We start from the raw sequence: 21,781 nt of genomic DNA, 5'->3' as shown, positions 1-21,781 counted from the left end.
TAGTCAATGTCTTTGAGAGGAGTAATATGATGGAAACCTTTGGAGTTCATCTTTTGATGATCAATGCTATATCCAGCTTTTGTATAATTAAGACCAGGGTCCAATTTCATAGAGCCGCTTAACAGCCAATTATGTGCTTACTGCGCAAGGTTCTATATTTTAAAGCGCTGCTAAGCGTAGCGTACAGAAAGGTATTACAGTGCTAAGGCGTATTGGCGTAACAACACAAATCAATGGTGAACGCACAAGATGGCCGCCTAAGTTTCAAGCTAACCTGTGAAATACGCTTATGCTTAGCAAATTTTTCTGCTATAGTAAGCAGGAGAATGTTAATCACCAAGCAGTGCTATGAAATTGGACCCAATGGGAAAGAGAGTGTCAGTAGAAACTTACATTTCACTTGGACGCCAATCTTGTAAACTACTCCGACGAATCGGGAGTTGGTAGAAGTGAGAAGGATAAAAGAGCAAGAGAGAAAGAGGAAACACAGCAATCATGATCAGCTTCAAACACACCGTGAGGTCAGTTATTGATCCAGGGTGGTAAGGTGGGGGGTTTGGGTGGCCACTTGTTTGGGGTGCATGAGTGGGCGAGGGGAGGAGGTCAGTTCTTGATCCAGGGTGGTATGGTAGGGGGGACATTAGGGGCTCGTTTGGGTGGGGGGGGGGGGGGGGCTCATTTAGGGGTGCATGAGTGGGCAAGGGGAGGAGATGTTTTTGATCCAGGATGGCAAGGTGGGGGACATTAGGGGCTAAGGGGGAGGGGTAGGGGCTCATTTGGGGGTGGCATGGAGGGAAGAGATGTAATGAGTTGCAACAAAAAAAGGTCTCGCTTGAAGTGGTAGAGGAAATAACTTTGGGTACAGAGGAAGATGATGTAATGAGTTTGGAGTGATGGGTGTAACTTGAAGAAACGGAGAAGGGTTACTTGATGTCACAAGGAGGAGTAAGGAATGACACGGAGGGAGTGAAAAGCACAATGAATATCAATGGAATACAGCAGCAAAGTGTAACATACTGTAGGAAGAACTGAGGCAAGAGAAAAGGAGGTGTGGAAGGAAGGGTTCATGGGGGAGGAGTCATTTAGGAGAGTCAGGATGGGTAACAATGTTGGGTATAATTTGGGTCAAGGGTAGGGTCACAGTTTGGGTACTATGGTATGAGTTTGGTAGTAAGGTATGTATTTGGGTACTAGGGTAGGGTAAGAGTGTTCTAGGGAAGGGTAAGGGTTTGGTACTAGGGTATGGGTTTGGGTACTAGAGTACATGTAGGGTTAGACTTAGAGTGGTAGGGTACATTTAGGGTACGAGTTTGGGTTCTAGGGCATGTATTTGGGTACTAGGGTAGGGTATGAGTTTGGGTACTAGGGTATAAGTTTGGGTATTAGGGTGAGAGATTGGGTACTAGGGTAGGCTAAGGCAAATTTATCTGCAATTTTATTAGTTATCATTGTATAATTGCTCTATGAATTTGGTCATTTTGTTGTTTGATCAAGTGCCACCACCTACATACCAGCCTGGACCCATCCACTGCATTACGAGAAACATCTTGTTAAATGTAACATTCTGCAATGTAGTATGAACACTTGCTGGACTAAACCAGTGTGAAGTCAAATACGTCATGTACATCAGTGAATTGATTCAATTAGTTGATATTAACTTTGTTTGGTATTACTCCATTGTGTGTTAATTTAACGTTAGTGCAACACCGTCAACCAATCAGCATATCCTGCTGTCTTCACTCTCGCACCATGGGGTAAATGATAACTCAGATGTTTACTTACCTCCCCCACCCCCCTTCCTGACCCTGCCCCTTGGCCCTTCTCATGACCCACACTTTGATCTTATTCGCTCATGACAAAACAAAATCTCTATTAATGAAAACCAACAGGTTCCTGCATTCTAGCGATAATGTATTGATTTCAACTCAGCGATGATCTTTGTTTCTAAAGATAAATGTATCTTACATTGCAATACAAATCAAACAGTGACAGGTTCTGGAATGCTTTTATTAGCTTCCCACAATGCAACATGAATTTGAATGATTGGAATTGTGGGAGATCGCAACCGATTGACTTTAATGAACACCAAGCATGAGGCTAGCTTAGCATGAAACTTAATATTTAGTTTAGGATATGGATTCTAATTTGCTATGAACTATAGAACATCTATGCAAATGTCTTGCTGAACTCAAGTCACACTACTTTGGTTCTTTCAAGAATGTAAAGACACGATTCAGAGAATCCTGAAACCAGGAACAACCCTGAGCAAACCCATGATTGGTTTAGGTTTCCTAAAATACTGGTTGAAGTAAATCTTCTATTTGAACAGGAACTTTCAAACAGGTAAAATAGGTTCTCAATAACAGGTGCACAACAAACAAACAAACCAACAGTGCAGAAACCAAACAACAATGAACAAACCCACCTTCACTCTTATATCAAAGGCCCATCACATCCAAACCAAACCAAACAACAAACAAAACCAAACAAAACAATAAAATCACAGGGGTTTCAAGTGTGCAGGAAACAAAGGAAAACAACTTTTTAAATCCCTAAAAGAATATTGTCCTCGATCTTGTCCCAGAGACAGGCTTACTAAATAAATTGATCAGATATACACTAGTTATCATTCTTAGAAGGAATCCCCACCCCCCCACCAAAAAAAAAAAAAAAAAATATCTCAAAACAAAACAAAAACAAATCAGACTATTACAAAAGGAAGGTAAACAAAAAATACTAACTCCACTTTTCTTAAAGCAAATCTGCAAGCAAAAATAACTAAAGAACAGCTTTTCATTCATAGGAAGCGACAGATTGCGTATAGCGATGGACCAAAGCCACTGAACAGAAATTCTTCCCACTTAGCATTTTCCACTTTTCTCAGCACGAAGGAAATAAACAGTGCGAGGGCGCTGTACCATGCATGGATGATCTCTGACATCACTTTATGACCTTTGACACAGCAGTACAAACAGTGCAGGGCACATGCATTTTATAAGGGCAGGGTTCATACACATGTCTTTCCTCCAGAATAAAAACAAATAAAATAAAATTATAGATTCCTAATCCAATGTTCATGTATTCAGCAAAATTACTCCCTTTGCTTACTCCCTCGCCCCGCCCCCCTTTTATGAATCTTAAAAGTCACTGCTCCATCCACAACAGCTGAAGCATTTTAATATAATCACGACAAATAATTTCATATTCTTCTGTCATGCATTGAAATAAAACCAACACCTTGTACAATCTATTCCAAAATTTCCTGGTTTTCCTTGTCATGGAAAAATTTACATCTTGTGGTTAAACTCCAATATTTTCCTGTTTTTCCATGATATAAACACATCTATTGGTTACAGTTCCCACATTTTCCTGGCTTTCCCAAGCTGTGTGTGTATGAACCCTGAGTGGACATCATGCTTCCTATGAGAGATGATTGGGAGCCGTTCAAGCAAGGAACAATCAGCAGATTCCTAGTACCCACCTCTGATCGCCGCTATCATTGGGTGCTTCAGTATCGGACAGTCTTTGGGGATGGGTTTAAAGAGGTCCAAGGTTTTGGTTTTGGTCAAGTTCGGATAGAGTATAAAGATAAAGCATTGATAAAATGCATTAGAACACAGACGACCAAAGAAACGCAAATACATGTACTATGATTGGAAACGGGAGGCAGTTATTTTATCAAACACCCCCACGATCAGACTAGTGGTGGAATCATGAACAATTAACCCCAAGAGAAAGAAGAAAAAGAAATAATAAGCAACAATTCTTTCAAGGCAAAGAATCGTTTACAAAACACACAACAAAACTGAGACTAATGATGGGTACAAAATGTTACAAAAATAATCCCACAGAGACAGAGTTACACTCCGATGACATCATGGACAAAAATAACATTCCCTTTACTGAAATACCTGTCATTCATTTAACTACACATGCCCTAACAATCCCTGAAGCACACCTTAAAACATCCAAACATACGCCCTCCATTTCTCCTGTAGACAATCAGAGCATACTGATCCAAACCTTGAGTTGTTAATCACCAGTTCTTTTCAGAACCAACACTTCTCAAAAGAGATATTCACATGGTGCTACCGCGAACCTCTTAGTTAAAAATACACCTACACCATCACACACATCATCCTAAACTGTGATGCTACCGCGAACCTCTTAGTTAAACATAAACCCCCACACATATCATCCTAAACTGTGGTGCTACCGCGAACCTCTTAGTTAAACATAAACCCCCACACACATCATCCTAAACTGTGGTGCTACCGCGAACCTCTTAGTTAAACATAAACCCCCACACACATCATCCTAAACTGTGGTGCTACCGCGAACCTCTTAGTTAAACATAAACCCCCACACATATCATCCTAAACTGTGGTGCTACCGCGAACCTCTTAGTTAAACATAAACCTCCACACACATCATCCTAAACTGTGGTGCTACCGCGAACCTCTTAGTTAAACATAAACCCCCACACACATCATCCTAAACTGTGGTGCTACCGCGAACCTCTTAGTTAAACATAAACCCCCACACACATCATCCTAAACTGTGGTGCTACCGCGAACCTCTTAGTTAAACATAAACCCCCACACACATCATCCTAAACTGTGGTGCTACCGCGAACCTCTTAGTTAAACATAAACCCCCACACACATCATCCTAAACTGTGGTGCTACCGCGAACCTCTTAGTTAAACATACACCCTCACACACATCATCCTAAACTGTCCATAACACTACCCCAATACATTCATCCCAACACAGACCTACAGTTATATAAGAAACCTAAAAACCAACCTGTGAGCTGATAACATCTTAGTAATTCGATCAACTCGTTTCTCTTGTCTTTCTTTCTCTTCTGGTGATAACATCAATTCTTCTTCATCTTCTTCTGAGATGTAACGATCTGGGATTAAAATCTTGGCTGGCATACCAAGCTAAAAATAAATTAAAAGTCAGAAGTCATTAGGAAGTTATATCAGGCAGGGTAAATATTCCTTGGAAAAACAGTAGGAATATTTCATTGAGTATAAGGATTTACTGCATAAGGTTTAAAAAAAAAAATCCTTCATCTGATTTTTCCAAGGGAAGCACAGAAATGGAAATCAGGCTTAGGTAAACAACATCATGCAAGGTTAACATAAATGTTTGGCTTCTTCAAAACACAACTTCTTACTTTTTTCTTAGTTCTATCAACGGCTTCTTGTAGTGATTAAGGATCAATCAACTTTTTCACATAACAAATGGTTCTGAATATTACCAGCATAAATCAAAATTGCAATAAAAACATTTACTGCAAACTAAGTATTTCAAGAGGCAAGAAGCATAACTAAAAGCCAAACTGCTTGCTCATGCTTTTGTAGGAAGGGGAATATCATTCTAAAAGAAGAACAACCAGTGAAATGCACAAGTTGGCAGCAAGAACAAGAAAGGTAACACTGGAACAAACCGTTATCACAGAACTGTTTCATCAAACACTGATCAGATAAAACACAACCTTTTGTTTTAAACGAAGTTATCAAATAATCCCACAGTTAAGTTCAAGAACTCAGGCAGAAACATATTGGGCCATTCAAAAAATTAAGCCCTCTGAAAATCGGTCAATTTTGTTGAAATCATTCATTTCTCAAATCAAGGGGTAAAACAAACAAGAACATTATGTTTCTAGTCCTTGTACTAATGTAATTTAAGAAGACATGGTGCATTTCATGTTGGACAACAAGGCCACAAATCAAAACTTGTTCAAACATGACTCAGCAACAGCTTCAATCAGCGGAAGAAACAACATTCAATATAAACATTCCTTGAATGAAGAGGTTTTCTTACAATCTAAACGGTCCGTAACATTCATGTAGTAATTAATGTGCAGCATGAGGAGGAAATAACAACTTGGTTAATCAAATATTATCTTTATTAAAACTGAGGTATCCTGACTAGAGCAGTGTTTCCTTAAATATCAACTTTGATTTACTACGCTATTAAACTGTAAAACAAAAAAAGGTTGACTTTCTGTTGAAGTGTAAAAAAAAAAAAAAAAAAAAAAAAAATTATTTGTTTTCATTTATGTAAAATGTTTTAAGACAATTTGAAATGAAAGGAAACACTGTCTAGTATGCTACGGGTAAGATCCAAATCCTGATGTAGCCATCTTGGATTGGTTCCCTTTTTATAGTTATAAGTATCTATGATAATACAAGTACAGAGAGCAGACTAATTTTGGTTTGACATGTGACTGGATGGAAACGAAACCAGTTGGCTAAATCATGATTGAGATCAATGGGAGTAGATTCAGGAATGAACCTGTTGTTGTGAAGGTTCAGACGACGCAAAGAACCACTCTCTGAGCAACTTCCTCTTGGTCTGATAATAAGTCAGAGGTACATTGGCAAGAACCTCGTACGACTGAGGAGAAGAGAGGTGGGTAGAAGAAGAAGAGCAGGAGGGATGATACAAAGATGAGAAAATAAAGATAAGATGAGGATCAGAGCAATGAAAGGTGGTGATGAGAAAGGATCGAGTTTGGGGGTAGAAGGGGAGGGGGCGATTGTGAGACATTTGATAGGCAAGGTTTGATGGAGAAGGAACATGAAAGATGAAAGAAGATATGAGAGATGTAAGAATCACACTTTGTGGTTACCGTAGTAATGAATGATAATTGCAATACCATAGTAATGAGTGATGCGTTACCATAGTAACAACTGATGAGTACCATTTTTGATCATATTCTCGATCATCTTTAAACCCATATCATAAAACTTTACAAACTATTTTTTACATGTACAAGAAAGTCTCTTACAAACATTCCTCAAGTTTACCACTAATTATTCAGTTTATAGCCAGTATCAAAATGAAAGTTTGCAATGATTTATTTGAACTTACCAATCCTCCTCCAGTTGATTCATCCACCTCTACTGATTTGTAATCACCTCGTACTACATCCGATGTTACTGGTTGAGATGGTTCAGTCCGAGCGTAGTCTTCATATTCATTTTCAGTTACCGTCATAGCTGCCTCAAATTCATGTATAGCTATGTCATCTTGTACACCCTGCAGAAAATAAATATCAAAGGATTATTTAGGCAAATTCTAGACATCTTTTATAAAATTGATACATTTTGGGTTTGATTCTCTTTCAGGCCAACTAAAGATTGATTATTTTATTACAACAACACACCATGAGTTGGGTTGATCTTAAATGACACAATGAGACTGAACAAGTTCAAAGCTTATAACTTGAAACCTCACCACTGAGACCAAATTTGACACAATGACTTTATTGACTTGTTAACTTCACAACTTTCTTGACCTTTTCATCAAATAGTTTCTAAAGTTATTTTTCAATGAACAATGATTTAAAAAAAAAAGATACAAAACCTAACCTAACCAAACAAATCACAGCTTTGTCAAGGCGTACCTTATGGTTCTGATTACTATTGAGTTTCAGATTATCAGGTTCACTTCTTTATCTAAAAAAAAAATACAATTTCATCTCCTGCGCACACATCCCTAAAAAAATAAATGAACTTATCATTATTCCTATGACATGCTTTGTGCATGTCAGTTATGTATATTCTTGTATTGTATTTTTATTGCCTACCTGGGTCAAAGGTCACAGCCTAATCTTCCCTTGTATACAGCATCTTCCTCAGACCTCATGAATATTCATATTTTAGCAGAATGCGTTATCCTGATTGGTTAATATAATTACAAAGGCAACCAATTGCATCCAACATTCCCAACTTTGTTTGCGCATAATTTAACAGTGCTTGAACCTAATCTAACCTAAAAAAAATGCTTCTTTTTTGAAAACTGCGCTGCAAAAAGACTTCAGATTTTCACTACAGAAAAGTTGTTTTTGAAAGGAAATTTCGATCAAGACTTTGCAGCTGGTAAAAAGGATATTAGAGATGCATGCTTTGAAATCCCCACCATTAGCGCTGCAGCCCAGCTTCAGTTTAAAAACACACAAGAGCTTAGATTACTTGCTTTGTTACGGCTCCTACGCACTAAGTAGGAAGTTAAACTGTTTCAAAATCGAAATTAGAAATAGCTTGACAGCAAGAGATAAACATTACAATGTAAAAGAGGAAGATTTTTCTATCACTCAAGATTGATAAATTATCTGCCTTTATCTTCTTCAGTCAATATTTGTTGTTTGGACAATTGACCACGTTGTTAATTTAATCTATTCCTCTGTGCTTGACATTGATTGTGGTAGAATCATGCGGTGAAGGTCAACCCATATTGATAGTGGCCTAAACTGCTTTGAATCTGATACAGTTGTGCGAGTCAAATGTAATAAAATTACTTAGTAAAGTTTTGTTTGTGATTCAAATGGCCATTCTAGACATCCACAATCACATAAAAAGAATTTTCTTTACAGGAAGTCGATACAAAAAACCTACATGTAACACACTTTTATAAAGTGTTTTTTCTCTTAATAATCTGAGAACTATCAATGCAGTATCTTTCCTACTGGCTAATATTAATAAAGAAGAACCCACAGATTTATGACCTTTGTGGAAACCATAAGTTGAAACTTTCAAGAATAACTAGCGGCAAGATTGACTTAATGGAAACCAACAGACTCATGACCTTAGTTATAAGCTAAAAGTAAAATTTAACTAAGAAATGTTGACTTTGATTCTGATGATGAACTGATTAATCCAAAACCAAGCCAAGACCTCTTTCAGACCATAAACAAGTTTCCTTGACTCTTGTAAGACTTATCATGGAGCAAAATAATATGACTTTGGACTGCTTTCCTCTTTCAGACCATAAACAAGTTTCCTTGAGTCATGTAAGACTTATCATGGAGCAAAATTATATGACTTTGGACTGCTTTCCTCTTTCAGACCATAACCAGTTTCCTTGACTCATGTAAGACTTATCATGGAGCAAAATAATATAACTTTGGACTGCTTTATGTAGTTTTCTTAGAACTTGTATTTTAAGTCAAATACATTATTTGGTTAATGATGAGTTTCTTCTTGTTACTTTCGATACTTTCAAAAAACAACAACAGAAAAAAAAACATTTTGGAAGGAACGTATGATACATTTGAATTGATACAAACTTCTAAATGTGTCGACAGGTAAGCTTCAACACACCTGTTTGCTATAATGAACATCTAGATTGATGCTGTGTATTGTAAGGATTTTATGTTTGGGTTTTAGTTTCATGTTAATAGCAAAGATATTTCAAAGTTTAGTATGAAATTAGAATTTTAGAATTATTTTTAAAATTAAAATAATAAATAAATGTTGCTGGTATCTTCCATTCGTTGTTGTTCTTTTACAAAAATAGACTGCCTATAAAAATAAACTAATAAATATCACAAGTTTGAAAAAAGTGTTTAGAACCCAAAAGTCCAACAAACATAAGTTTACTTTTCCCTCATAATTGACAAAGTTTATAATGGAAGATACCATTGCAACATAGGGTTGATAGCATTAGTTGTGCATTTGAGAGGGATCAATGGTTAATGAGTTACTAGCATGCAATGTCCGTGCCTTAAATGGTCCAGTTTGTGGGCCTAGTGGGTTCCCACTGAAGGTATGCCTCCTAGCCCGCTGCTGCTGCTGTTGTTGTTTACTGTTAGTGCCACGGTTACCACTGTTAGTCAGGTCAGAGGTCAATCGAGGCCGAACTGGGAGAGTTTGTGGTGACTGGTTAGTGAAGCGGCCAGGCAAGGTCTGGGATCGTGCAGAGCGGATATGGCGAAGGGAAGGGCTCCGTGTTTTGGGCTGAGGATAAAAGGGTATCGAGCAAAGCATGGGAAGGAAAAACAAATAAAAAGGGGGGAAAAAAAATAATGTTAATGAAATTAACAGAACTAGATCAAAATAAAAGAACATATAATACCAACATTGAAGCCAAACATTTAAATTCATGTCGATACCCATAATGAATGGAGAGAAATAACAAAATTAAGAATATCAAATTTTTATCTTCATCATGCAAAACTAAGAAAGAGAGTAAATAAAATGTCACTATTTAATTGTGCACAGCTTAATTTTGTCAGAATTTTTGTATGGAAAAAGCTCAAAGTGAAGACAACAAATCAACAATAAAGCATAAAAGGTAGGTGAGCAAAATAAAAAATTGCAACAGCAAATGATGGTGAATATACAACAAACAACACTCTATAGCTGTGTGTTACAGAACATGAACAATAAATAATAAACTCCAAATGGAAATGAGGTGAATCATGCTGCATGGAAAGGATTCAGGAATAAATAAATGGAATGATATTCAAAGCCACTAAACCCTATCAGCTGGAATCCTAAGATTGTCGACATTTTGAAGCAAAGTTATGAAATCTTCATAGCTAGCAATCTACCTTTCTTTCCGACTAAAAGCAAACAGAGCCAACACCTTATTTGATACTTCATTTCAAATGTTGATAATTTAATTAATTTCAATTGTTGAAAAGGGAAAGCAAGTTTTTTGTTGCACTTTTTGTTGAAAAGTCTGAGCACTCATGAACTACTCTTTTCTTTATACATCTTTTTTTTGTAAATTCTTTATGTATTTGTTTTGTATCTTAAAGAACATGATTTGTTTTTATCCTTACACTGATGTGTATTAAGTCATGAGTTCTTTTGAGTACTTTGAGTCATGAGTACTGTCATGAGTTCTTTTGACACTACATGTTTGCTGAGAATGAATTGCAATGATACATTGTATAGGATTGAAGAGAATTTTAGATATTGTACTATAGAGAAATACAACCTGTAAAAACACATAAGCTTCTACTAGAATTGAGTATTAGTTTAAAGCGCAGAATACTGCCACCGCATGTTAAAAGCACCTCAAGCCTTCTACCTAGAAAACCACTTGTCAATGCCGTATGTGTAGGATTTGAAACTTTGCATGGTTGAGTACAATTAGGTGAGGTTTGTGGTATTAACACCATGTGAATGTCTCCTTTGAGGAGTGTTGGTTCTGAAAAGAATCAGTAGTGGATAACTCAACGTTTCAATCCAAATGCTCTGATCGTCTTCAGGTGAAAGAGATTTTCACATGGTGTAACTGCAAACCTTACCTAATGCTGAATGTCTTCAATCTGATGCAGACCTACTTCACAAATAATCCCTTTGCATAGCTCAAAATCACAAGAGTGAAAAAAAAAAAACTTTATAAAAAAAGTCTTCCTTTGACCTCATTGAGGGTCCTTTTGGGCTTGTGACAACACAACAAGGGACTTATTGCATCTTCAATTCGAAGATTAGAATTTGTATTTTTTCACAAATTTTTGTAAAGATATAGTTTGAGAAACATTTCTCAAAACACTTCAAATCTTTCTTTTCAATGAACATTTCAGCCCCTGCAAAAATCTGCTAACAATTTTACAGATTTTGTTGACAAGAGGTCTTGTACCTATACTACATTTTGCATTCTATGAATGAGCATCTTTAAGCAACACAGCAACCAGATCAATACCTGTGATCCCTCGCTCACTCTTAAGCTTTTTTTCTTGGATTTGAGGACGGGTTCTGCCTCGGTGTCTGAGAATGCTCCATGATTGGAATCATTGTTGCTGTTCTTGCGGGGTGACCCTGGCATGAGCCGATCCTATGAAAAGGTGTTTGCTAGTGTTTAATCTAAATCTATACTTACAGTTTAAAAAGTTATTGATAACAAACAAAACCTTGATATGTGTTTCAAAGCCAATAAGGTAAAAGGAGTTAAAGTTTCCTCATTTAATCTGGACACTGGCACATATCTTGGTGCTTTCTTCAAGTCTGTATACAATTTGTGAAATAATCTGTTGATATTTGTTGTTACTATTAGTCCTCCTTATCATTAAACCGGTTAGATCAAGATCTTTCAACTTAAAAGTTGTGATTAAAAAAAGGAATATAGTTTAGTTCAAATGTTAAGTTACCCTAATCCACATGCATTTATTCAATTCATCATAGTATTAAATGTGAACTATTAATTATGAAAATAACCTTGCCTAGAACTCCTCCCATGTTTATTTGTTAACTCTCCGAGAAACTCATTAATATATGTACACCATGACTGAGTGTAATTGATTAGTTTTTCTTTTATACAGGAAGTTTAGTTAAATAAATAAAATGCTTGAGTTTACTTACCATTGCAGAGAGTTTTTGGTTATCGTTGTCGGGTGTTAATCCTTTACGATCAGGAACAGATCGACTACGACGCATCGGTGACCCCACTATGACCTCACCGCTACGACTGATTGTGTGATCTGAAATAATCATCATTGATTTTATTTGATTTTGATTTAACCAAAACCGGATGATAATCTGCTTTTTGCTGAAAACAGCTGAAGAAAATGGAAATTTACTTTCATTACAGTTACCTTAAATTCCTAAGAAAATGTTATGAAAATGAGATCTTACATTTGGAGTCTTTTGAGCTTTTGGGTCGCTTCCCGTGACCTCCTACTGTGTTTCTCTTATCAGATCGGTTGCCATGTGGTTGGGCTGATCCATTACGCACTAGGGAGGAGATAAAAGCAAAATGGATTATTAATAAATATGATAAAAACAGATCACACATTGTGGACAACTCCCTCAGGTATTCTTTCATGAAACACCTGTTATTCCTCTAAAACCAGTCTTCTGACTGGCACCCTGGACATTGACTAGATGGATATTGACTACTAGGGAGACCGCCAACACTGGGCTAGATAACACAGTTGGTAGAGCACTGGTCTGTTAATAAAGAATATTAAATACAAGATAATTGAAGAACTGATAAAAAAATCCTACCTCTATCATGAGACAATGGATCACCCCTTGGAGACTCAGTGGAAGGTCTCGAGTAGTACTGATTATCTCTATTTGGAGACGGTTCCATTTGTTGTGGAGGGGGTTGTTGATAGCGTGGTTGTGGGTGGAGTATTTGAGGGGAAGCATGATAAGTCGATTGGTTTGTTGATGATATGGCTGATTCAAGTACAGGAGATTGCTGAACTTGTTGTTCCTTTATTTGCTGGGGAAAAAACAAACAAGCATAAATATATTGTTTTAATAATAATAATAATACCAAAACTTATATAGTGCCTTAATTATGTTGACATGCTTAGGGCGCTGACCACTAGTCAAAAACTAAGCAGGTAAATTCTGGCAAATTTGGCGTTTTAGGATATATTTAAAGTTTCTGATTACAGTAAACAATCTAACCCACCTTGACTTTATTGAAACTGTCACCCCTTCTACGGAGTGGTGGAGCTAGTTTAGAGCTGTTATCATCCGGTGTTGCCAGGGTAGCAGAGGATGTGTTGATGTCATGTGACATCATAGTGTCTAGGTCAGTCACTGTATACTGTTTGGGAGTTCGAGGCGAATGCTCATGTCTGTGACGAGGAATCTTCTCGGACACCACTGCGGACAAAATGAAAATGGACTATAAATTTAAGAAAAAGGTGCTCAGCTACAATCATAATAATAATAATACACGGTTTTTAAATGGCTTTTTCACGGGGTGTCTCATTACCAAGCAATCATGTTTGCACTTTTTGTCACAAAGAAACCAAATGAACAACATATAAATATTGAGAAACTCTTTACAGATCTTGTATTCAAAATAAATTACATCTCTCGTCATTTCTCACAATGTTTTATACTATAGATTTAAAAGCTCTCCGCTGCTCATTACCAAGCAATTTTTTATGCTACTATATTATTTGAGTAATTACCAAACGAGTCCAGTGCCTTTAAAGAGCAGAGACAGAGTAGCAGTCTAAGATGCCCTACTTACCTTCTGGTGATCCAAACTTGAGATTCTGCATCTGATTAACAAGCAGGTGTCTTTGTTTATCCAAACTATCCATTAAGGATTGAACTCTTGTTACTTCTGTCTCCATCTGAAGTCGCTCTTTAGTGCTAATTCCATCCTACAAGAAGAACCAAATCAAGTGATCAATAAGCCTTTATACCTTTAAACTACATTTCAACTATGGCTTGTCATGGCTGAGTGGTCTAGTGCACTGGACTTAAGATCTGGAGGCTATGTCATTAGTGCATAGGGTTTGAATCTCAGTCACAACACTTGAGCAAGACACAAAACTATATAATTGCTTCTCATCACCAACTTCATGAAATTATAGGAGTATACATTGTCACATTGAGCTGAGTTTGCCATACAAATAGAACCACAGTAACTGATAGTAGACCAGCTGATCAACAAACAGATTGACTATTGACTTACCAGGTTTTTGGGACTACGATTATGACGTCCTTCTAGTTTAGATCTCAGCAGTGTCACCTCAAGTTCCATCTTTCCATTCTCAGCAGCAACTTCCTCCAGTTCCTTTTAAATAAATACATCAAAATAGGAAAATTATCTCATCTTGTTTTTTTCTACGGTGGTATTGTGGATTTTTCCTCAGAATTCCGAGCTCTGATACGTAATCAAATGGAGTGTGTTAAATTGTACACTATTGAAATCAGTACTATCATTGGCATTGTCATCAATATTATCAATGTCCTAATGATTCCTTATATCTTAAGCAATGACATGTTTACCTTCGTTCCTACTGCAAGTTGAGTGCGAACTTTGACCAGATCTCTCTCCAGACGATGTTGTTCATATCCCATCTCAGCGACTGCTTCAGGTTCATCCCAATATTTATCCATCTGACGGCCAAGACGATCTAAAGCCGACTCAAGACGATCTTTGTCTTCTTTAAGAAGTGAGACATGAGCAGACATCTCCTGTAACTTCTTATCTAGAATGTAGAGATGGTTTAACTTCTCCTGTGTAGATAAAAAGAGGATTTAGGGATAAGCCTTCAGCCTCTCACTTTGAAAGTTTGACAAGGTAAAAGAAATGATAGACAGTCAAGATATACAAGCAGGCAGTTTGGGAGACAGAAATTAAATAAACATAACAAAGTGATCACTGCACAATACAATACAATATTGGAAGTGTCATTTTGGGTTGAACAAAACAATATTTACTAGAGTTGGACATGAACCTGTGACTTTAGATCAACGTGTCAACGCTTAACCAACTGATCTATCTAGCCCATAGAGTTATATATAAGAACTAGAGGGCGCAATGGCCTATAAAAAAATACGCCCCCAGCGTGCGCGCAGGCGGCCATTTTCTAAGTTGAACAAACAGGCATTGCTTAGCATGTGTTTGTGCGGCCATTTTGTAAGTTGACAAAACAGCATCGCGTCAGCATTCAATAAACACAACCTCCAACGTGTTCTTCATATTCACTGCGCGTACAGAATGGCGCGCGTGTCTCCTTGCGGTCCCGTCGCGTTTGTGCAAGAAGCATCACCATTCTAATATATAACTCTATGATCTAGCCCCCTATGATATGAAGACTGTCAACATTAAAGCTCAGTTGGTAGAAAGTTGGGCCCGTTCTCGTAAATTTTTACTTTATTCCACCATCTATAAGCATTAATATTAATGGTTTGCCAATGCAACAAACACACAAGAACGGTGAGAAATGTTACACAGGTTTGTTGTCAAAACAAATAGACATCTTATTAATAACTAAAACAAATGGACTTTGAGGGAAGCATAATTTGCTATAATAGAGGAGAGATAAAGTATCTAGAAATTATTTTGGACTATCTATGGACAATGAGCATTAAATTAATTATGGGAAAATAAAAACAGAGTGTTTTTAAATTCAAAGGATGTAGATTCAAAATAAAACATTTTTATCCTTTGACTTTGACAACATTACGCACTAAACAGCCACTTTAAAACAATTTGCTGACATACATTTATAATGTCACAAAATAAGACAATCACAATACTTGTCAAAATATACAACTTTGGTTCCAGAAATCACATTTAGGTGACAATAACATCTCTGACATTCATTGGAACATGTAGGCCAGGAATAGGTTGATGCAGGAGTGGAGGATGGGGGTTAAAATAAAAAAGGTATCTTCCGGTATTAAATCTTTATTTTACCTTCTCTTGAATGAAGTAAACAATCTGATAAAATGATGGAATAGGAATGAAGAAAACATTTAAGATAGAACTAAAAGCAAGATCGTTGGACTCAAGTGATGGGAAAACTTATATAAAATGACAATTTAAAATTAGCAAAAAGTTTGTTTAGGGCCTGACATTTCACCCTTTGGAGTCTTTCTCCAAGGTTAAAACAACCCCAAAACCCTAAGAGCATAAACAAGAACAAGAGACAAAAAGGATACAATATTAAAATAAAAGAAGTGTGGTCAAATATTTTGGCAGGGAGGCCAATTCTTTGGCAGGGTGGTCTTAAAATTTGGGAGAGTGGAAAACCCACATATGGAGAACCCTGGACTATTTATTTCCAATAATCTTATACCAAATGAATCTTATACTGAATGGATAGTGATATTTCAGAAATGATCCCTTACCTCTAGAAGTTTATCTTCAGCCGTCTGTATCTGTTGTAATTCTCCTTTCAAGTCTCGATTTAATTTCTCTTCTTCAAGACGTCGAGAGAACTCAATCAATTTCTTAGGTTGAATATGATCCAAGTCTTTCTGTACCTTGTCCTGAAAAGAATCATCAAAATGCTGGAATTAATGTCCAAATAAACCACTCAACATGCTAAAAGTTTAGATCATTCTTCCTCTTGGTTAGAAGCCTACAGCAGAATCTTTAAATAGTATAAAGCATTTTGAGCAATATTTCACTTCCATGAAACGTAATTTTGTAAAAACTATGTAAGTTTTAGGCCCCATCTGAGATGGGATTTGAACCGGGGTCCACAACGATGAAAGGCAAGGAAAGAAACCACTGAGCCAACCTGATTTATTCACACAAAAATGGTAAAATCAGAATGCATTTTTTCAAGGATAACCTTGTTGTAGCATTCTTTGGTTTACAAATCTAAAAGTACCTTATTTATAAGTAAAGACTTTTGGGGTTGAACAATGAATTGACTAGAGTGGGATTCGAACCAACAACCTCCGGATTAACGTGCCGGAGGTCGTTGGTTCGAATCCCACTCTAGTCAATTCTTTGTTCAACCCCAAAAGTTCAAAATTTACCCAGTCAGTTTCCCTTGTGGTTTATATTGATATTATAAATAAAGATTGAATTTAACGTACCTTGTAGAATTCCCTTGCAATCATATGATTCTCCCCTCCATATAAACTTCCCATCCGGACCAGATTGTCCACCAGATGAACCAATGGACCACTGATCTCAAGCTCTCGCTGAACTTCCTCACGTTCTATTTCCAACTCTTCATAAAACTGTCTCTCTTCATTCAGGTTTGGATTGGAACGACGATGTAAAGAATCACCATGCCTAAAGTCAATCAAATAAATATTGTATTCCTATATTATATAGCTCCTACCATAAATATGTGAGAACCAACTCCCTCCGAAGTAACATAGTTTTTAAGAGGTAAGTGCGCGCAAACCTTTCTAAGGCATCTGAAAGCACACAATTTTGTGCAACAAGGTGTTTTTTCTTTCATTATTTTCTTGCAAATTCACAGGTTTGTTATTTTGTGCATATGTTGAGACACCAAGTGAGAATACTGGTCTTTGACAATTACCAATAGTGTCCAGTGCCTTCAACCCGTAACACATTACCTTGCTCTGATCTTGCTTGGGCTTCCAGGTGGCGTTGTTGGATCAATCAATAAAGCTAATTCTTGATCAATCATATCTAACCATCGTTCCAAGTTGGACTGATCTCGACGAAGCTGAATCAATAACAACACCAGCTCTTCATGCTACAATTAAACCAAAACAATCAAAACTAATTATTTGCAAATGTTTAAACCAAAGTAAAATAAAGTTTAGAAGTAGATTACAATATCAAACACAGTTACACATTCTCTTTTTCACATCCCTGTGAAGACATCTTTTTTTTTCTTTCCTTCATCCTCGAACCCAATCTCTGATGTTCTGTACACAAACTTCCTTGTGTAACAATGAGAATTCTTCTTGGGAGACGGTTTGTTTTTCCCATTTCTGTGTTGTTCTTGGTCTTTACAAGGTAGTGATTATTAACACACAGGATTTGCAGTCTACTTACCGATTTGCCAAGGAGATCTCCAGCAGCAATGCTAAGACGAAGACGTATACCGGTAGACAGAAGAATATAAGGCTGTGTCTTCATCTGCCACTTACGGAAACGACTTGTAGGCTCTCTTGGCTGAAATTGTGAAGAAAACAAAATCAACATCAGCAAAAATATATCAATTGCTTTGAGTCTTGATTCCCGTTTCAGTGATTCTGTGTCTACTAGCCAAGCACCTTATACACAGGATATTTGGTGACTTCTGGTGAGTAAGATCATAAGAATTTGACTCACCCCTTTACTAGGTCCATTGCCCTCAGTGAGTGGTGCTAACATATCTCCTCCATTATACTCATTCTTCTCTAAGGTATTCCTGTTTGATCGACTCTTCGGTCTGCCATTCTTCGGTCGGGTTGGCGCCATATCTGCCTCCGTGACTCCACCACCTGGAATTAATAGAAACAAGCTTCATTTAAATATATGACTAAACATTCTATAAATAATAATAATAATTTGTACACGTGTAGAGCGCTCGTATCCGTCACTCAGTGACGCTCAAGGTGCTTCAACATTAAGTGTTTTTTCTGAAAGGTATTGTGGAGCTACATTTTGAGAGTATGATGGCAAATCATTCACGTAGCTTTGGTGCAATTACAGCTAATCAAATCAAGGAACAACGGGGCAAACCCCTTCTCTTTCCAGAAAAATCTGCTTAGCAAACTTTCTTGGCTAAACAAAAATGACCGGAGTACCAATCGTAGCTAATGTAACTGTATGTTTTTCTGGCTGATAACCTATTTTGGTAGGCGCAAGTTTTTTTGTGCTAACAGACCTATGAAATTGGGCCGTGTTAAGCTGCAGTTTACTTACCGGTTTCCTCCTCAGTGATTGGTAATGCATATCTACGAGGATGGTCATAATGAGAGGCCCTCTGTTGGTTTGGATTAGGAGAGGGTGCGTTGAATGTTGGATTGGTTGGTGTAGAGCGTTGTATGACGGCTTCTACTGGTTGTGGTATGTAGTCAGATTGAGGATCTATGCTTCGCTGAACTGGAGTATGTCTCTCACTGTGGAAGGGAAAATACAATCAGGGAATAATTTCATAGAGATAAACAATAGTGCTTAGCAATTTCCTGCTTAGCAGAAATGAGCAGGATACCAGTCACAAATTCACAAAATGTGACATGATAACATTAATCTAGTAATGTTGTGTGCTTAGCTACTGTTTGTGTTTAAGCAGCTCTATGAAGTTGGGCCCAGATCCTCTTCAAAAGAAACAATAATATTGAGTCAAGATCCACTATGGGTATAAAGGATGTTTGACAATGAGCTCCTATATGTATTCACACATCAGCGCTTACAGAAGCAAGGAAATTTGCGCTTAGACATATTGCTTGTGCACTTGCGTACATACTAGGCATTCTTTGCTCAAACAGCCAGTGCAGACATTCAGCAGAGAATAATGATCATAAGTGCAGAATTTTGCAGTAAGCAGAGCCAACTGGGTCCGGTTTACACGGTCTATCACAGGTGCCTTGACACCTGTTAATTATAAATTTAAATTGATTTGGTACTTGGTACGCTTTCCTACCTTTCTGACTGTTTGTCTTTTGCCTTATAGTATGACTCTGGTACGTTGGATGGCCATTCAGTTTCGTTCTTCTGATAAACCATGGGACTATTAAGGTCTGACCTCTGCTCAGGGGTCAAGAGGTCATGGTTTGGCTGAACTAGAGGACTCTGTAGAATTGACCTTTGTTCCGGAGTAACGCCATCTTGTTCCTGGAAGAAAACAACAAAACGAGATATCGCTGTTTGAACACAATGGTTGGCAAACTTCACTCAACCTGGTCAATATTGTTGCATGTAATCATAGGCCCTTTTCAAATCCACGGCTTTTGCTTCAAGCTCCTTGTCTGAAGCCCTGAGCGCATATGCAAAGAAAGCACAATTCTTAAAGCACCTGCGGGGCCAAGCTAGCCTGAGTCGAGTCTGGAGACGTAGTCGTGGTTTCAAAAAAGGGCCATAGGGTCATAGAAGCTTTGAATATATTATGGACATCGTTGATTTTAAAATCAATCTCACCATAATTCCATTCTTGGGGATCTTGAAATGCAACGCCTCTGGTGGACGCCTTCCTTGAGTTGATTCAACTTCTCTCTTATCATCATGTGGACCGACTCTATTGGGATCAATCCTCTGGGGATCACTTCTTCTTCTTGGGTCACCTCTAACATCTCTTCTTCCGTTACCTCCTGGGACACTCCTTCTTGGGTCTCCTCTTGGGTCACTCCGTCTTGGGTCACTTCGTCTAGAGTCACTTCTTCTGGGATCATCTCTTGGGTCACCGTGTCTGGGGTCCCATCTGGGGTCAATTCTTCTTGAGTCATCTCTGGGATCACTTCGCCTAGGGTCACTTCTTGGGTTACTTTGTCTTGAGTCACTCCGTCTAGGGTCCCCTCTGGGGTCACTTCTTCTTGGGTCACCTCCTTGGCCATTTTGTCTAGGGTCCCCTCTGGGGTCACTTCGTCTTGGGTCACTTCTTGGTTGAGATTGTCTCCCATCCACTGATCCATGAGTAGATCCTGTTGGAGTTGACAATCTGTCTTGGCCTCTAGGTTTGTGATAATCAGGAGGTAAGGTTGCGGCTTGATGAGGTCCTCTTGGTGAGCTCTCCATAGATGATGGATAATGTGACCTCTGGCTCCGATCTAAGGACCTAGTGGCATCACGTCTACGATCATCTCGATCTTGACTTCCATTTGACTCAGACCATGAATCAAAATCTTGAGGTCGTTGTCCTCTCTGAGGTTGGTCTGGTCTTCGTCCGTCACCCCATGGAGACATCACTGGATTGCCGGAGGGACTCGGTAAAGAGTCGGTAGTAGAGGAATCATAATTACCTCTGTTGCTATGGTCACCAGGACGCCCAGATTGACTATTGTCTAAATAAAACAAAAACAACCCAAAAAGAAAGTTTCAAGAAAATGAAACAAACAAAAGCAGATTCATCTTCTCAAATCATAAAGACAAATTTATGCTTATTTGAAATTCATCTTGAAAAAAAAAACTATCTGAGCCCAATTTCATAGAGCTACTTAAGCACAAACAGCAGCTTAGTACAACAAAATTTAAATAAAGGTTACCAACCAATCTACCATTCACATTTTGTGACTCTGCATTCCTGCTAAGCAGACAATTATTAGAAATGTTTTCGCAATATAAATTTTTGGTTTTATACAAACCCAAAACTTCTTTAATCTGGATGCAAATTTCCATCTATTAAATGTTTTTTAAAGAGAATTATTACCTGTGTCTCGTCTCTCTCTGGATTTGGACCTCGGTCTTGGAAGTGTTTTATATGAGTCCGGATACTGACCAGGAGAATGAGGAGCTGACCGCTCTCGACCCATGGACCTTGATCGAGCTTTACCTCCACTGGACAATGACCCACTCTCACGATCCCAACTACGACGTTGATCTCCACTTTGCATATCACTGGGTCTGTCACCATGTCCGTCAGCGTGTCTGTCACTGGGTCTATCACTGTGTCTGTCCTGGGAAGCTCGACTTGATTCTGAATCTCTGTAAAGGTAAAAAGGTCAACAAAATTCAACAATTTTAATACTTTACGTGGTCAGTACATATTTTGTCAAGAATGACTACGTAAGATTTGTTTGCGGTAGCACCTTGTTAAAAATCTCTGTTGAGTAGTGTTGGTTCTGAAAAGAACCCTCGGTAGAAAACTCAACGAATTGATCAGTATGCTCTGATTGCTCTACTTAAGATTA

At 37.8% G+C, this 21,781-nt stretch overlaps 1 protein-coding gene across 8 annotated transcripts in view; it reads right to left on the bottom strand.

Moving 5' to 3' along the window:
• The window catches only part of LOC139953559 (uncharacterized), a 48,262-nt gene that overhangs the window by 3,617 nt on the left and 22,864 nt on the right, over positions 1-21,781 (bottom strand). Inside the window, exons 9-31 of one of the 8 annotated variants that reach the window (XM_071952996.1) lie at positions 21,301-21,575; positions 20,531-20,935; positions 20,076-20,476; positions 19,582-19,772; positions 18,861-19,057; positions 18,285-18,436; positions 18,006-18,125; positions 17,558-17,700; positions 17,066-17,267; positions 16,367-16,507; positions 14,516-14,746; positions 14,199-14,300; positions 13,749-13,884; positions 13,176-13,372; positions 12,758-12,980; positions 12,386-12,484; positions 12,113-12,231; positions 11,457-11,588; positions 9,524-9,757; positions 6,891-7,058; positions 4,809-4,948; positions 3,482-3,523; positions 394-420 (exon numbers count right to left, since the gene is read on the bottom strand). In XM_071952996.1, coding sequence (XP_071809097.1) covers positions 394-420; positions 3,482-3,523; positions 4,809-4,948; positions 6,891-7,058; positions 9,524-9,757; positions 11,457-11,588; positions 12,113-12,231; positions 12,386-12,484; positions 12,758-12,980; positions 13,176-13,372; positions 13,749-13,884; positions 14,199-14,300; positions 14,516-14,746; positions 16,367-16,507; positions 17,066-17,267; positions 17,558-17,700; positions 18,006-18,125; positions 18,285-18,436; positions 18,861-19,057; positions 19,582-19,772; positions 20,076-20,476; positions 20,531-20,935; positions 21,301-21,575 — 4,077 coding nt within the window. Of the gene's footprint in view, positions 1-393; positions 421-3,481; positions 3,524-4,808; positions 4,949-6,890; positions 7,059-9,523; positions 9,758-11,456; positions 11,589-12,112; positions 12,232-12,385; positions 12,485-12,757; positions 12,981-13,175; positions 13,373-13,748; positions 13,885-14,198; positions 14,301-14,515; positions 14,747-16,366; positions 16,508-17,065; positions 17,268-17,557; positions 17,701-18,005; positions 18,126-18,284; positions 18,437-18,860; positions 19,058-19,581; positions 19,773-20,075; positions 20,936-21,300; positions 21,576-21,781 lie in introns of all 8 variants that reach the window. The other 7 variants (XM_071952992.1, XM_071952993.1, XM_071952994.1 and 4 more) reach the window with 7 other exon arrangements.

The sequence above is a fragment of the Asterias amurensis genome, chromosome 22 (assembly GCF_032118995.1).
Source record: "Asterias amurensis chromosome 22, ASM3211899v1".
Taxonomy (NCBI): Eukaryota; Metazoa; Echinodermata; class Asteroidea; order Forcipulatida; family Asteriidae; genus Asterias; species Asterias amurensis.
Note: the sequence above shows the minus strand (reverse complement) of the source record. Positions and strands in the feature narration are given on the sequence as shown.